Source organism: Lepidothrix coronata, unplaced genomic scaffold, assembly GCF_001604755.1.
Source record: "Lepidothrix coronata isolate B3197 unplaced genomic scaffold, Lepidothrix_coronata-1.0 Scaffold173, whole genome shotgun sequence".
Taxonomy (NCBI): domain Eukaryota; kingdom Metazoa; phylum Chordata; class Aves; order Passeriformes; family Pipridae; genus Lepidothrix; species Lepidothrix coronata.
In genome coordinates, this window is record NW_016690353.1 from 480,162 (window position 1) to 496,173 (window position 16,012).

Here is a 16,012-nt window from a genome sequence, read left to right on the forward strand (position 1 = left end):
TCTCTCTCTCTCTCTTTCTCTCTCTGTTTCTCTTTCTTTCTCTCTCTCTCTCTCTCTTTCTTTCTCTCTCTCTCTTTCTTTCTCTCTCTCTTTCTCTCTCTTTCTATCTCTCTCTTTCTCTCTAATTTGTGTTTAATTTGCTTGCTCCTTAGACTTGTCTTCTGTTTATACAGAAAAGGTGCTGCTGTTAATACAAAATAGAGTAAAAAATCTAAAATATTATAGAAGTAAAGAATGAAACCATTTACAAGATCAGAGAAGCCATGGCTAATCTTGAGAAAAGGGGTTTTTTTGCATGATTTGATAATTTCCTCATCAGTCACACTTGCTTTTTTTCTCTTGGGCACTGCATAAAAGGGAAATACAGAGAATGTGTTTGTGCTGCAACAAAGATTTACCATCTGCAACCTCCAGGTTGGCCGTGCAGATGGACTGGCCAGCCTTGTTGGTGGCAATGCACGTGTAAGCTCCACTGTACTTCTTCTTAACATCCAGCAGGATCAGGCTGTGGTGCATGTTGGAACTGGCAAGTTTATACCCAGGGGTGTCTGGTTTGATCCACAGGATGTCTTTCCGGGACTCCTCTTTCATCCAAGTAATACTTGGGGGTGGATGTCCTAAAGGAAGAGCGAAGCAATGAGCTTTAATCCTCCTAATTGTGTTCCTTCCTCACAAATATGAGTCATGCTGTGAATAAATGTTGTTTTGATCCATTTCCTGACACTTTTCCAACAATAGCAGGCATAATATGCAGTAAAGGATCATAAATCATTTTACAGCACCCTCAGAAAAGACATTTAGTCTTTCTGTAAAACCAGAACTGTTAATAAATCTTCATAAGACTAATAAATGTTGTTATCCCAGTTGTCACATACAAGAAGATGGAGGCGAAGATGAATAAGATGATTTTGTGCAAAGTCTCTTTGTAAGAGATGTAAACTGGGAGTGGAATCCCAAACTTGAGATACAGGAGATGAGGTTACAATGACTGGGGGCAGAGAGAGTCCAGAATGTGTCATGAAGTTACACAATTTTTTGTGCAGAGAGACAAGGTATCAACCCACTTACCTTCCACTTTCACAGATAATGTGATGCTTGCACCTTTTTTCACCTTTTTATTAGTAAATCTTTCAAGGAACCTCGGTGGTATCAGCTGCTCATGGGAATCTGAAAATAACGTGATTGATGAAACATGGTGAGTTTAGACTGAAAGATTCCTGGGGGTTCTGTTATGTCCCTCTGTGGCTTCTCTCACCTGTTTTGGATGGCTCCTCTTTCTCATAAGGATCTGTAATGAAAGGAGAAAAAACAAAATGAAAAATATAAATAACTTTCAACCCATGAGTTGCAGAAAAAAATACTCCAAAGGCGACTCCAGGAGATTATTCCTTGCTGGAGATATTACACAAAAATATTGGTATGATTCATAAGAGGCCTTCAGTTTAATAAAATAACCTTTGAAAGTTAATGAGGTTGAGCAGGAATAAAATGCATGTTTGTAAGAGCCTGGAGAAGTGACATGTCTCATCTTCCTAATCAGTAAATTTATTGGTGAACTAAAATTAAAGCACATCATCTTTTTATCTACAGACTTCCCCACCTCGCCTGAGCTACCTTGGTAAGCTTTCTCAAGAAAAATAACCTTATCAAATGGAAAAAGACACCGGAATAGAGAAAAGGAAGTGCCCAAAACAAGTGTGATGCCCACCTTTGACCACCAGCCTGGCTGAGGAATAGGCAGAGCCAGCAGAGTTGATGACGAAGATCAGGTACTGCCCAGCATCTGCCTTGGTGACATCCCGAATTTCCAGGGAGTGGAATTCCTGCCTGTCAGTCTTCAGGATGCGATCAGAGGCCTTCAGGGGCTGCCCGTTCTTGAACCAGTAGAGACGAGGCTGTGGGTACCCTGTGACATGGAGAACAGAATTCCTTGGCAACATCCCTTTGGGAGCATCTCCAAACAGGCAGGAGGCGATGCACCCCCAGCTCTGCCCTGGGCTGCTGTTTCAAGGGTTCACTCAACTAGGAATGGCTAAAAATTCATTAAATTCTATTTATCCGTTGAAGTTCTTTCCTGTCTCCTCAGTTTCTGGCACCCCTCATATTGCCTACAAGTGCAAATGCCTTGAAGGTTGGAAAAACAACACCTGGGTCTGATTTGAAACGTACACAAGGAGAAAAGCTGAAGCCAAATCAGTTCTTATAATTTTTATAGACAGCCATATGAGAAAACAGGAAAATCCCCACCTCTCCCTGCCACAATCAACACCAGAAGGATGTTTTTGCAGTTTTTAGGTTGTGGCAGTCACAACCTAAAGAATAAGGCAAGTCCACAACTGTTTAATTTATTTAAGAGGACAAAGGACACCCTTGTTTTATTATTATTATTATTATTATTATTCCTTATTGCTCCTGTGCTCAGAGAAAGACAGAACTCAGTTTTCAGAAACATCTGCCTGTCATTATGCTTGGAGACACTTTATCTGCTGCAAAAGTCAATGTTCATCAATGTTCATCAGCATGAACGTGTTCTCCGGGCTGGTTTGTGCACTCGTGGTGCAAGATGCACAAACTGGGGTCACAGGTGAGGAAGGGCACCTTGGAAAACCTTGTCCAGCTCTTCAACCTGACATCAAACCTGGAAAACTGACAGTGCTGTGGTATCCACTCACCTTTGACCTTCAGGTGAAATTTAGCCAGTGATGCTCCAGGTGCCACATGAATGTCATGAAGCTCATCAAAGATCTGGGGCAGTTGCTCCTCCTCGGTGGTGGATTCCTCCTGCTCTCGGCTAAGAAGCAATGAGAATCAGAAAGAAGAAAGTCAGCGAGGCAGGTAAGAGTTAGGAATCAGAATGGCCTATTTTAGGTTAATTCAGACTGTGGGTTTTGTCATCATGACAGCAGATTCAGCACCATCTGACAATAAAGTAATGGAGTGACACCATGAAGAAATATCCAGGCTTGCCTGAGGGCAGCCAGAACAAATGTGCATGTGATAAATGTCCAGCTGCTGCAGTTTTTGCATCTCAGCTGGTCTGGCTGCTCCTTTGTGACATTAAACTGGTCCTGCTAGACAGGGTAAAACCAGGCTTGACATAAATACACGCATTGATCTCATCAAGTCAGAAATTGGAGCGAGAGTTTGATATTTTACCTTGAAATATATTCTTTGGCACTGTAGTAAGAGGATGTCTCTGTTGCATCTGCTGCTGTCTCATAGTCAGTGCTGGTCACTGTTAAATGGAAAAAGACGTGTTTTCTATAACCTGAGCTTTAAACTATTTTTCTTTTTTTTATTTATTATAATTCTTGCTCTAATAAGTAAGTAGGGGAATTTAAAAGAAAAATAAGTTGCTTTGCTAATTCGAGTGATTGGTAGGTAGATTTCCCACTAAGATTTCCCTGCAGCAGGATCCCACATGACCACCTGGATTACGGGAAACACTTCTGCTTACCTGAAAAGCTTTGCTCTGAGTCTTGCCTTGGAGTTGGCAAAACCCACCTGAACTTAAGAGTCAAAACCCAGCTGGGCCTAAGAAACTTTATAGTTTTACAAGTGAAAACATTTTGTGGGCAACACATACTTCTTTTTTCTGACGTAAATTGTTCTTTTCTTGGGGAAAAAAAAAAATAAAATTATCCACCTCCCCAAAGGACCCTTTCCCTTGTTTTTTCCTACGGCGATTTGGAGACTCACAGTCCACCCGAAGCTCAGCCTTGGTTGAAGCCACTCCCATGTTGTTCTCAGCCAGGCAACGGTAAACGCCCATGTCAGTGGGGACCACGGCGGTGATGATGAGCTGGTGACACCCCTCCTGGTCCTCATTGATCATGTAGTGGTCGTTCTCCTCGATAGCTTTCCCATCCTTGAACCAGCGGACCGTGGGCAGCGGTTTGCCGATGACGATGCAGTCAAAGCTCACCGGGTACCCATCCTGGACCTCCTGGTTCTGGAGCTCAGTCATGAACATGGGAGCTAAAGTGGGCGTGGTCGGAGAGGAGAAAGGGAAAAACTTGTGTTAAAAGATGTTATTTGAGGTGCCCAGCGCCTGAAGACTTCTGGTTTCTGGGTTTTTATTTTCAGAGTGACGTCTGTGAAAACAGTCAAGAAGGAACTCCCTGACAAACATCATGAAGATCCTCCATAAGCACAGTTCCCAACTAGGTATTTCCTCTCTTCCTCTCCTTGCCAAAATGTCTTGTCTCCCTCAAGACCTTCCTAAAAACTGTTTTGTTCATTTAAGTATAATAATCACAGCATTTATGGCTATATTACTGTAATAAGAGACATTTATATCATGAGAAGCAGCTTCATAGATAAGTTGATATTTTACAACCCCCTCCTTCAGCACTAATGTCCCTTCTCTCTCTCTAAATAAAAAATAAAAAATTCATTTTTTTTCCAAAAGTGCGAAGTTTCCAGAAAAATATCTGCACCAAATGAAGGAAAAAAAAATAAAACGGTGTTTTTTTCAGTTGTTTGAGAGTGAAAAGATAATATTTTGACCTACTCCAGCTGTCTTTTCCATGAACAAAAAAGGAATCCTCAAATTTTGCTTCCCCTACCTGTGTCAGAAGTCAGCAAAGGTGGCGGAGGTCTCGCTATGGGTGGTGCAAACTTCCCAAAGGTGGGTGGTGAGGCCTTCCCAATGCGCAGTTCAACCTTTTTAGGGCCTTGCTCCAAAATATCGATCTCCACAGGGATCCCCAGGGCCCCAAACATCTCCCTGAACCGAGTGGCGGCCGTTTTGGCCTCGGACAAGACTTCGAACTTGATGTAGATGTACTGGTCGTCCTCCCGGTACGTCTGGTGGTCCACCACGTCGATGTCCCCCTCGTCCGCGCTGACAAAGAGCTCCTCCTCCACGTCAGAGATCTCTGTGGAGATCCTGGCCCTGAAGAGCCTGTGGAGTCTCCTCCCTGCCTTACGGAAAGCGTCGTCCAGCTCGCTGCCGGATGAGCTCTCCGTCTCACTGTCCGTGCTCTGCTTCGCCTGCTTCTTATGAAGCACCTGAGCCTCCTGAGCGCCAACCACCACCTTGGCACTGTGGGAAACCTTGCCAAATTTGTTGGATGCCTCGCAGGTGTACTTTCCCGCGTCCTTCCTGTCCAGGCCGGCGATGATCAGCGAGCAGGTCCCGTCGCTGTAGTTGTCTATGTGGTAGTAGCGGCCGTCCGAAAGCTCCTGCCCGTCTTTCAGCCACCGGACCTTCATGTCAGATTTGCTGTGGGCCACACACTCCAGGTGCAGAGTGCTCCCAGGCTCGCCAGAGAAGTCTTTGAAGGTCTCAGCAAACACGGGGCACTCTTGCTGCTTGATCTCCTTCCTGACTTTGTAGCCTTTGAAAGCGGCTTGGATCTTCACAGCAGCCTTGTTCATGGAAGGGTCATCTAAGTCTGGCAGCTCTGGTTCAGCTGGTTTGGCAGCTGTGGTGGTCACAGCAGTCTCCACACTGGATTTCTCCCACTGCTTCCATAATTTGCCTGTGGAGGTGGACTGAACCTTGCTGGTAACGCTGATACTCGTCTTCCCAGCTTTCTTTTTTAGGTAGTTCACCAGTGAGGGTGTCCCAGCTCTGGACTCATCATCTGAGCTTGTGAAAGAGAAATCAGCTTCTCCCGTCCTGGCCAGCTCGTCACACGTGGAATACTCCTCTGAGTAGTAGTGGGACATCTCTGCTTCCTCCTTCCTCAGCTTCTGCAGCCTCTCAAGGTCCTCTTCAGGCACCTCGCTGATGGAATCCAAGGTGGGCTCCCGGCTCATCCGGCGCTTCTTGGCCAGGGCTTCCCACAGGAGGTGAAGATCTCCCTCCTGAGCAGCCTCAGGGGGCAAGCTGGGCTGGACCTGGCCGTCCACCAGCTCCCCTGGCTGGCTTGCAGGGGGTGCTTCCCTGGCAATCTCCTTTAGCATCGCTGCCGTGGGCACTGGGGAGAATCAAATTGGTGAGACGTTGAAAGACAAAGACTGTGATTGAGCTTTGAGAAACATGGAAATGTCACCCTAAAGCCTGAGCACAAGAGTATCGGTGGCGTTTAACTAAGCATTCTGCTGGGGACAAAATGTGGATTTACAGAATCACACAGAACGGGGAAGGTTGGAAGGGACCACTGGAGGTCACCTAGCCCAGCCTCCCTGCTCAAGTAGGGAGCACATTGCTCAGGACAGTGTCCAGATGGTTTTTGAAAATCTCCAGAGGAGACTCCACAATCTCTCTGGGAGGTGAATATGGCTGGACATGGCCCTGGGAAACTTGTTCCTTGAGCAGGGGGTTGGATCATACTGTCTTCAGAAGTCCTTTCCAAATTCAACTACCCTGTGATTCTATTCACTTAAAACATAGCCAAAAAGCAAGGTTTTTTTGGTTATTATTCCTTGCATTTTTAAACCAAATAAATAAATTTTTGCCCCCTTTTAATGTTGCAGTTGATGAACACCTAATTAAGACTGACAGTAGAGGTTGGAAAGCTCCTCAGGCTCATCCTCTCTTACATTTAGACAGAGCTTCACTGATGGATTTTAATAGACCTCCAGTGGTTGTGCTGGGAGCTGAGACTCCCCCCTCCCATGGACACGCCTCACCTGCCTGTTTGGATGTGTCTGAGTCTGAAGGTTGTGCCTCAGTCTCTGGGACACATTCACTTGCCTCTCCACAGTGCCCAGTGCCTTTAGAGATGCTCCACAGAATACCCTAAAGCATCTCAAAAGGCACCACAACCCCACGTAGAGACAATGGTGTCACATTTTAAATTTCTGACTGAGGAAACTCTTAGCTGAGCAACTCAAAACTATTTGGGACACAGACACATACCGGGGAATACCAAGAAAAAAGGAAAATAACAATTGTTTGTGGATTGTTATCAGGGCTTGTGAAAGAAAGCAAATTCCAGTCCAAGCTGTGGAGATGGTCCTGGCTGTCCGTAAACAGAATTGATTTAACACCACAGGAATGCACACTCTGTACCTTCAAGGCTCAGGCTGGCAACAGATTTGACTTCAGGGGAAGCCATGCAGGTGTAGGTGTCCTGGTCTTCAGGTCTGAACCCATGAATAATGAGCGTCTGCTTTTTCCCGTCAGAGAGGATCTCGTATCTCCCTCCAGCTTTTATTTGTTCTTTTCCTTTGAACCACGTCACTTTTTCCTCAGTTTTGCTGGATAATGTGCACTCCAAGCGAGCCACCCCCCCTTCCGTGACTGATCCTCCCACCAAAGGCTGGGTGACTGTAACTGGAGGCTCTGCAAGGACAAAAATAAAGTGAATTAATGCAAAGAACAAATCATAATCTGGCTCCAAGGCACTCCAGATCACTCTATATCACTCCAAGCATCCCATCCATCATTTACAGATTCATCAGCTGTTGTAGACAACCAAAGGAAAATAATAAAAAGACCGGCAGCATCCAAAGTTTGCAATTCCTAAGACAATATCAAAGCAACTTTCCAAGCTTTTCCAGTGATTAACCCGTCTCCATTTAAATATATACATGCAGAAGTGGTTGCATTTTTCACATTCCTGTGTTTATTTGCTGGTCTTCATTTACCCATCCCCAGTATTCAAGCAGTTCTACAGATTTTTGGGAGATCCTAAATGTTTAGAAGTGAGGCAGTTCTGAAGTGAGGAGAGAAAGAAACAGTAAAAAGAATAAAAAAGAAATTATTCAAAGCAGCATTCATCCCAGCCTTGAAAGTATAAAAAAATATATATTTAGACTAGCTTAGGAGGAGTAAAAATTACCAAAAAGCATAAAGAATTTAAAAATAAAAATGCTTTACTTAGGAAAGAGACCTGCCAGTGGAAGGGTGTTTGTACAACAGTGATACTCAAAATAAAGTTGTGGCAAGTGCATTAAACACGGAGAGTTTGACTGGGATGTAAAGCACTGCTAAATTCCCAAAATCAGCACATTCCTGAGCATGATCTGCACCTCTGCACATTTCACCAGGGAGAGGGAAGCCCTGCCCAAAATGCCTTGGGTTTCTCACAGACAAAGTCAGCATGTGCAGAGTCATCAGAGTCCGGCACTGGCAGCAATTGTGTGACAAAACCATCACCATGTGTCTGAGCCTTAAGTAAAAGAGGATTTTTGGGTTACTATTCTCAGTCTGAGGAATTTTTTTGGCACTCAGCTTTCACAGAAAGAGTTGCAAGAAAAGGAAGACTGAGGGAGTGGCTCCCCATCCCACTGTAGCTTCCAAAGTTCCACCATCAGGCAGCAAAGGCACTGTGCCCTCCAGCATTTCTTCGAGGAGGTTATTGAAAAATATACACAAATAATGCAACAAAAGAGAAAGATGGGCAAAGAAGACAACACTGCCCACCCCTCTGCAGGGTCTTGGTCATCCCAAATTCATTCCAACACACTCGTTTTGCCTCATTCTATCCTAACTCCACCAGGAATGAAACCCGTGGTGATGGATGCAGCGCAGGATGTGCAGTTTGGAGGAAACAAGTGTTGAGCACTAACAACACACCAGGTTTTGTTTGAGGCAGCCCAGAACAACTTTTTCCCAAGCTCCTCCTCCTCCCTTGTGTTGGCAGACAAGCACTGAAAGATGTCACGGAGTGAATTCTTCCAGGAGATGCCTGGAATGGGTGAAGCAGGCATGCCATGCAAAAAATAAGGTCTACAGCAGCTTAGCTGTGCACCACCAACTTTGCCTTTTCTCTGCCCTTTTCTACACAAACATTCCTTTTCCAGCTCTCATCTCATATACTTCATGTCACATTTTGTGATTTGTTTTCCTGCTGGTTTGCCCCACCCAGCTCAAAATAAAGATAACCCTACACTCTCCCTATCATCGAGGAATTTTGCTGCAAACTTCAGGTATATTTGGGCCTTGATGATGTTTATTTTAGGTCTGGCCTTAATGGAAATCAAGTCATTTATGGACTAAAGAGGCAACTAAAGTGTAACTCCGGTATTTTAATAGCGAATCACTCAGTTTCTGTGCAATTGTGATACGTGTCACACCATCAGGCAGTAACAAATAAATATGTATTTGGAAGGATCTGGTGCCCTACCAGATGGGTTACTGATGATAATAGAATGGTTTGGACTGGAAGGGACCTTGAAGATCACACAGTTCCAACCCCCATACTCAGTACACTGGAAATTAAATTATAATTAAATTATACTTTGGCTTGGAAGACAGAAATAATTGTTTCAGTCTTCAAGTTCAAGACATTTACCATTTAAATTACCTGCCATGATGTACCAGGCAAATGTGATCAACAGCCAGTTTTTTAATTCTGGACACAATAAAAATAACATTAAAAAGCTTTTTTTTCTCTATTGTCAGCTAAATTTCATACAGAAAAATCTGTCAGCAGGAGGAGTTCATGAGAATTGTATGGTGCCCAAAATAAAATAAAGAAAATTTAAATCTGTCAGAAAACAAGGTGTGTGTTTCATGGATGTCCCACCATGGAGGTTTTAATATAGAACTCGTTACTCTGGAAAAATGGTTGCCCTGCTCTTGAGTTGATTAACAGATTACAAAGACTTCTTTGCTGTCCTGGATAATTTTTCCATAGGGACTCTAGTTCATCTCCCTCCTACACCCACATTTGCTGAGGGTGACGTTGAACTCCGAGAAAATTGATTTTCTTTGGAGCCTGTGTTACATTTTACAAAAGACTGCAGCTAAAGAAAGTTGGTGAACATCTCTACCATCACCAGCCTGATGAGGTAGACTATTTCTGGTCAAAGAACAGGTTGCCCAGCAGCATCTTCTCAGACCAAGACCATCATTTTGGGATGTGCGAGGCAAAGGGAGAAGAACTGGAGCAAAGATCAGAAATTTCAATGCTGTAGCTCAATACCAGATTTTGAGATTCCGGGTGCCACCGGGTTGGAACAACAGACACTTACCTATCACAGAAAGCTTGGCTGATGAAATTGCTTCCCTGGAAGCAAAGGTCACCTCTCCAGAATGGTGCAGCTGGGCTTTTTTCAGAATAAGTTTGTATTTGTTTCCATCTGCTTGCACCTCCCAGTCCTCACCCAACTGGATCTCTACGTCATTGCTATACCAGGCCACTTCATTAATGGGCACAGCTTCACTCAGAACACAGCTAAATGTGGCTTTCTCCCCCACAGAGACTTCCACATCCTTGAGAGGCTGCAAGAACTGCAGGCGCCATCCTGTAGATTAAAATCAGGAAGCAAGGCCCCTGTTACAGAAACAATCAAGAGATGCTGGGAATATTTATGTTGAAGCTCTGGGCAGTCAGGTCTTGGAGACGAAGGAGATCACTAAAAGGGAGGTTATGGTTATCACCAGAACAGAAGGTATAGAATCACAGAATGGTTTGAGTTGGGAGGGTCTTTAAAGACTGTCTCGTTCCAATCCCCCTGCCATGGGCAAGGACATCTCCCACTAGACCAAGTTCAAAGCCTTATCCAACTCAAAACTGGAGACTGATGGCTGTTCTTGTACTCTGAAAGGGGTCCTGATCCCCACAGGAGTCTCCAGTAACAGAATAAAGTACAAAGACACAGAGATAATATCATTGTTGATACAACTCTCATCTCTAGAGCCCTGGAGAACAAATAAATACAATCCAACTCATCAGAATAATGACAGCTGTGAAACAGTCATTTGCTGCTCACTCAGTGCCAGGTGTGGTTGCTTTTAACCGTGTCATGTCTTACAGAACAAGAAAATATGAAAACTGTAAAACATCATCCATTAAAGGAAGAGAGAATTGGGTTTCTTCAGCCTGGCAGAGAGAAGGTTTCGGGATGACGCTTAATTGAGGCCTTCCAGTACTTGAAAGAGCTACAAGAAAAATGGAGAGAGACTTTTTATAAGAGCCTGTAGTGATAGAACAAAGAGGAAAGGGTTTCAACTGAAAGAGAGTAGATTTGGATTGGATATTAGTAAGAAATTCTTCCCTGTGAGGGTGGGGAGGCCCTGGCACAGGTTGCCCAGAGAAGCTGTGGCTACCCCATCCCTGGAAGTGTCCAAGGCCAGGTTGGAGCAACGTGGGATAGTGGAAGGTGTCCCTGCCCATGGTAAGGGGGTTAAAACTAGGTGATCTTTAAGGTCCCTTCCAACCCAAACCATTCTTTGATTTTATGGTTCTGTGATTCTTTGGTTTAGTGGTTGCTTGGCAGCATTGGGTTAACGGTTGGACTCAACGATCCAAGAGATCCTTTCCAACCTTAACGATTCTATGATTTATTGTGCAGGAAGAAGATTTAGGTAAGAAGCAGGCAACAAATGCAACTTTTCCTCCCTTCTACTCATCACATCCTCCTGGTTCCTCTCCTCTTTCCAACCAGAAGTTGAGGACTCCCCCACGCCCGAGCGCTCGAGTTACCTTTCACCGTCAGGAAGGCCGAGGTCACCGCGTCGCTGCACATGAAAGTCACCCTGCAGCTGTCCTGTGGGGTGAGGTTCTTCATCAGCAGGATGTGCCTGAGCCCATTTTCAAAGTAAACCATCTCGGTGTTCTCTGTGGTCTTGGCAGGTTCGTCGTCAATCAGCCAGTTGTAATTGTAGGTCTCGGGCTTGGAGAGGTAACACTCGAACAGGGCTTCCCCTCCTTCCACGGCTTCCACGTTCTCCAAGCCCTGGACGATGCTGTTCTTGGCTGGAAAAGAAGGACAATGAACAGCATTAATTATTTGGCCATGCATATCTGAATGTTAACAAGCCTCGGAGAGCTGGACGATTCCCACTGCTGGAAAGCTGATGGAAAAATGTGGATGTGGTAAAGTGTGCTTGTAGGTTTAATTGACTTCACTCACACTCTAACTAACATTAAAAAGATTTAAAGTAGTGAGACAGTTTAAAAATAACAACAAAACTCTAGGACCTCTAGTATTTCATCTGTCTTTCCTCCAAATACCTGACTTTTCTTTACAAATTAAGAAAAAAAGTGGTGTTTGTATAAAACAGGCCAACAATTGTTAGGAAGGGATAGCTCAGGAAGACAAAGTAGAACCAAATTCCTTCTGTCCCACGGCAGGAAACATTTCCCAAAGATCTCCCAGACAGCACAATTATCGTCATAACTTGAGAATCCACTGACAGCTCATGGTAAAATCTTACTACTTTTCTTGTAAAGCAAATATAAAAGAATATTATGGCTGGCAAAGCTAAAGTGACTGTCATCCGAGCTAATTCTGCCTCTAGGAAACACACAGAAAGTTAAAATCTGTATTAAGGGTACTTTGAACAGAAATTTCTGAATTATCACAAAAGCCCTGTGACAATTAGGTTGATTTTCCCACGCTTCTGGGGTGAATTGTGGGGTCAGAAACATGCACAAACCTTCAAACTCCATTTTCCTACGCGGTCATGCATCAGTTGGCACCTGGACATGAACAATCAGCCTGATGCAAAATTAAACGTGGGCTGGTGTGAGGGATATAACCTGTATTGCAGCAGCTACAGGGACAAGTGACATGCACAGGGGTGGGGACACACAGCTGAGTAAATACAGTTCACACAAATACCATCGAATGGTCAGAATGATCTGTGATATAACCCAACAGACATTCCTGTTTAAGTTCCTACAGCAATAATCTAGAATTGTACTAAGAAAAAAAAAAAAAAAATTAGTAAAAATAAATAAAATTAAAAAATACCAACAAACTCAACAATTAATTTAATAGCAAAAAGGAAAAGAAAAGTTACTAGCTATTGATTAGCTTATTGCTAATTACAAGTTGCCCAGAGAGATTGTGTGTGGGCTCCCCATCCCTGGAAGTGTTCAAAGCCAGGTTGGATGGAGCTTGGAGCAACCTGGGATTAGTGGAAGGTGTCCCTGCCCAAGGCAGAGGGGTGGAACTGGATGATCTTTAAGGTCCCTTCCAACCCAAACCATTCTAGGATTCTATGATAGTAAAAAAATCCTGTATTTTATAATATTCATACTTATGGAGAACAATGAGGTGTTTGAAAATCCTCCTTGGAGAATGCATCATTTTCTTAGAACAAATCCAAATGTTTGTCTGTTCACTTTTGAAGTGCTGGTTTCCCTAATTATGGAAAGCAGCCAATTGCTAAGTCTACCTCCTCTGGGATGCTTTTATTCATTAAAATCCTTTTAAATCCCTAAAATGGAAAGTGCTTATAGGTGCAGAAAAAGTTATAATAAATAATACCCTGTTCTTCTGCACTAACAGCCCCAGTTAAGCAAGAAGGCAAAACAGCCACAAATATTCATAAATCAGAAACACTGCTCTTGCTGATCACAGTAATTCACTTGGTAAAGCAAACACAGTAATTCCATTTGCAGCAGAAAAAACAAAAAAGACATCCATGGAAAATCCTAAATTTAGTTTTAATGTTTTTATTTACTGTTCCTTGGGGCCTTCCCAAATGCTGATGCCAAGTGAGAAGGATCACTATTTGAAAAAGTAAATTACCTTAGCTCAGCAGAAATCAAATGGAATTCCACGCTATCCATTATTTACTGGTTTTAAGGCACACTGGGTGCAAAAAGTGCTATTTAAGAGGAAAAAAAATTCTTATTATTCCTTTGGACAAAGATTGCATCTGTGGTTTCACAATAATTCAGCAGGACACAAACCATCACACCAATGCTCCAGTTCTTTGCAGAAGAGGTGCAACGGGTGAGTGGTGTCATAAGTGAGAGTTAATTAGAACTGAGCTAATGCTGCATTTTCATTTGCAATTCCCACCAATTCCCAGTTTATTATCAGTACTGGAGTGAACACCAAGAGCAGGTATCTGATGTGTTCCGAAGTGCTGCCATGATTTTTCTACCTCTTTTATTTGGAAACCATGACAGTCTCCCTCTTTGGCTGGAAGGCCTCACCTTGAACATCAAGTGTAGCCATCACTTTAGTGCCTCCAGCTTCACAAGAATAGATGCCAGTGTCTTCTGGGACCGTAGGGTTAATTTTTAGCATGCTCACATTCCAGTCCTGATCGATAATCACTCGCTGCCCATCTGCATGTATTTCCTGATCATTTTTCTTCCAGATGGCGTGCACTGGCCTAGAATATTGGCATATGAACTCTGCTGGGCCATCTTCATCAACAGTTATGTCCTGCATGGGACTGACCACTTCAATGGTGGGATCTGTTAACCAACACGTCAGGAAGGACATGCATTAGCGGATCCCCATGGAAATGGCAACTTGGAGAGTTTTTTGACAAGCACAGAGCTCGTGAGGAGCAGGCAGAGCGTCAGTGCAAGCTGGGAATTAGCAGTTTAGTCTGTGCTTGTGTCAGCATCAAGCAGGGTTGAAGCCAAACTGGTATGTTAGGACATCACCACCACACTGGAAAACGGGCCACCAGCAATTAAGGCTCCTGCTTTAAAACTCCTGAATGTGGACTTCTGAGCAGAGAATCTGGGGGGATTCCCCACAGGGCTTAGTTTTTCTCCCAGCATCCCTGAGATCTCCCAGATTGGGAAGCACTGGGTGTGAAACAGTTCTGCCTCCCGGAGGTGGAGCACAAGGGTAAGACGAAGGAGAGAGCAGTGGGTGGGCTGCTGGGAGTGGTTCCCTGTAACTCAGCCTCACAGAGAAATAGCAACACATCCCAAACTCTACTGGAGGCTCCTTGTATGAGCAAACTGCAACTACCCATGGGAAAGAAACCCAGTCCTCTAATGCAAACACCCATTCCTGTCCTGGGCTGTCAGGAGTCATTGGCAGCGTGAGGAGCAAAGATCCAGCATAACTGTGACAAAAAAGGGCATTCCACAGGGGCAGGTACACATTGTTTTGATTAGCCACGTGTTCCTCTGCAGCAGACACATAGATGGGGGAAAACCAATATGATTTCCTTTACAGCAGCTCATCTAGAGATGCACCATGAACCACTGACATCTCAGACTGAGAGCTCATAAAATGCTGCTGGATATGAAGCTCCTCTGAAGAACGTGAGATCCGTGAGGCTGCTTTTAAGCATCCATTCTTTCTTTTAAAATACTGGTTTTGTTTCTTGTCAGGCAGCTGTGGGGCACTGTAGATATACCTAACCTAAAATATTATGAGCTTCCAGAGCAGCCAAGGAGTCCCTCCTGAGTTTTCAGGTTGGACCACTCATGCTAAAAAGAAAAACCTCAATGAAGTCTGAAAGTGGAAGTCTCTCTGCAACATAATTCTCAGCAGAATTATGTCAACTTCCAAAAAAAAAATTGATAGGGCTACAAAGGGACAGTCAGAGAAAGCTGATACACCATCAGGAATTGGGTTCAATAATCCTTGTGGGTCCCTTCCAACTCAGGACATTCTATGATTCTTTGGTATGACCTTATTTTCCAAAGAGTTGTTCTGATCACAAGCCAGAGAGAATAAACTACACAGGGCCTCAGTCTGGGAATGCTCCTCCTGAAACCGGTGCATGAGGTTGAGGATTTGGGATGCTAAAAGCAGACCTTGGGAAGCAAAGGCAGTTTTGCAAACATCTTTTGGGAACTTTGTAGCAAGGTTTGATCCTGCTCCCCGGGGTTCCCTCTGCCACTCCCTGTGTCTGCAGGTGTGTTTATGGAGAGGAGGCCTGGATGGAAAACCATGGAGATGTTTTGGTGACACCAGGACTGAAGAAGGAAGAAGGGATCTGTGCAGATGGGGAGTACAACACCGTCTCCTTTCATAAGATCTCTCACAGCAAATATTGCCTGTGGCACTGGAGAAGGGAAATGTCCTGGTTCCACCTCCCCTTCCCTCTTTGCCACTGCTGGGAAAGGACCTTGGTGCCTCTATTCACCCGTGCAGAACGGCAGAAAGCTCCCTGGGACTTGGGAGCCAATGTGGGCACCAGGACCTGTAATTCTCACCTGCCCAAAGGGGTCAGAAGAAGGCAGCAGCTCCTTCACCCTTTCCCATTCTCCTCACCTCCCAAACATGAAGATGTTGTCACACTGGGCCACTGAACGAGTGCAGTCGTAGGGCAATGATATGGTGAAGGCCCAATAAGAAGGGCTGAGACCTCACTTTTTATGGACTATATCCAGTTACCAGCATGCCTTAAGGCAGGAGAACGAGGCACACGGAATAGAGAGAAAGCTGATCTGCT

At 44.3% G+C, this 16,012-nt stretch overlaps 1 protein-coding gene across 1 annotated transcript in view; it reads right to left on the reverse strand.

Moving 5' to 3' along the window:
• Window positions 1-16,012, reverse strand: part of OBSCN (obscurin, cytoskeletal calmodulin and titin-interacting RhoGEF) — a 187,812-nt gene that overhangs the window by 62,320 nt on the left and 109,480 nt on the right. The window contains 12 exon segments of the mRNA XM_017830010.1: window positions 399-617; window positions 1,069-1,167; window positions 1,256-1,288; window positions 1,709-1,906; window positions 2,673-2,791; window positions 3,157-3,235; window positions 3,700-3,978; window positions 4,569-5,927; window positions 6,965-7,237; window positions 9,874-10,146; window positions 11,328-11,600; window positions 13,797-14,063. Of these exon segments, the coding sequence (XP_017685499.1) occupies window positions 399-617; window positions 1,069-1,167; window positions 1,256-1,288; window positions 1,709-1,906; window positions 2,673-2,791; window positions 3,157-3,235; window positions 3,700-3,978; window positions 4,569-5,927; window positions 6,965-7,237; window positions 9,874-10,146; window positions 11,328-11,600; window positions 13,797-14,063 (3,471 nt within the window).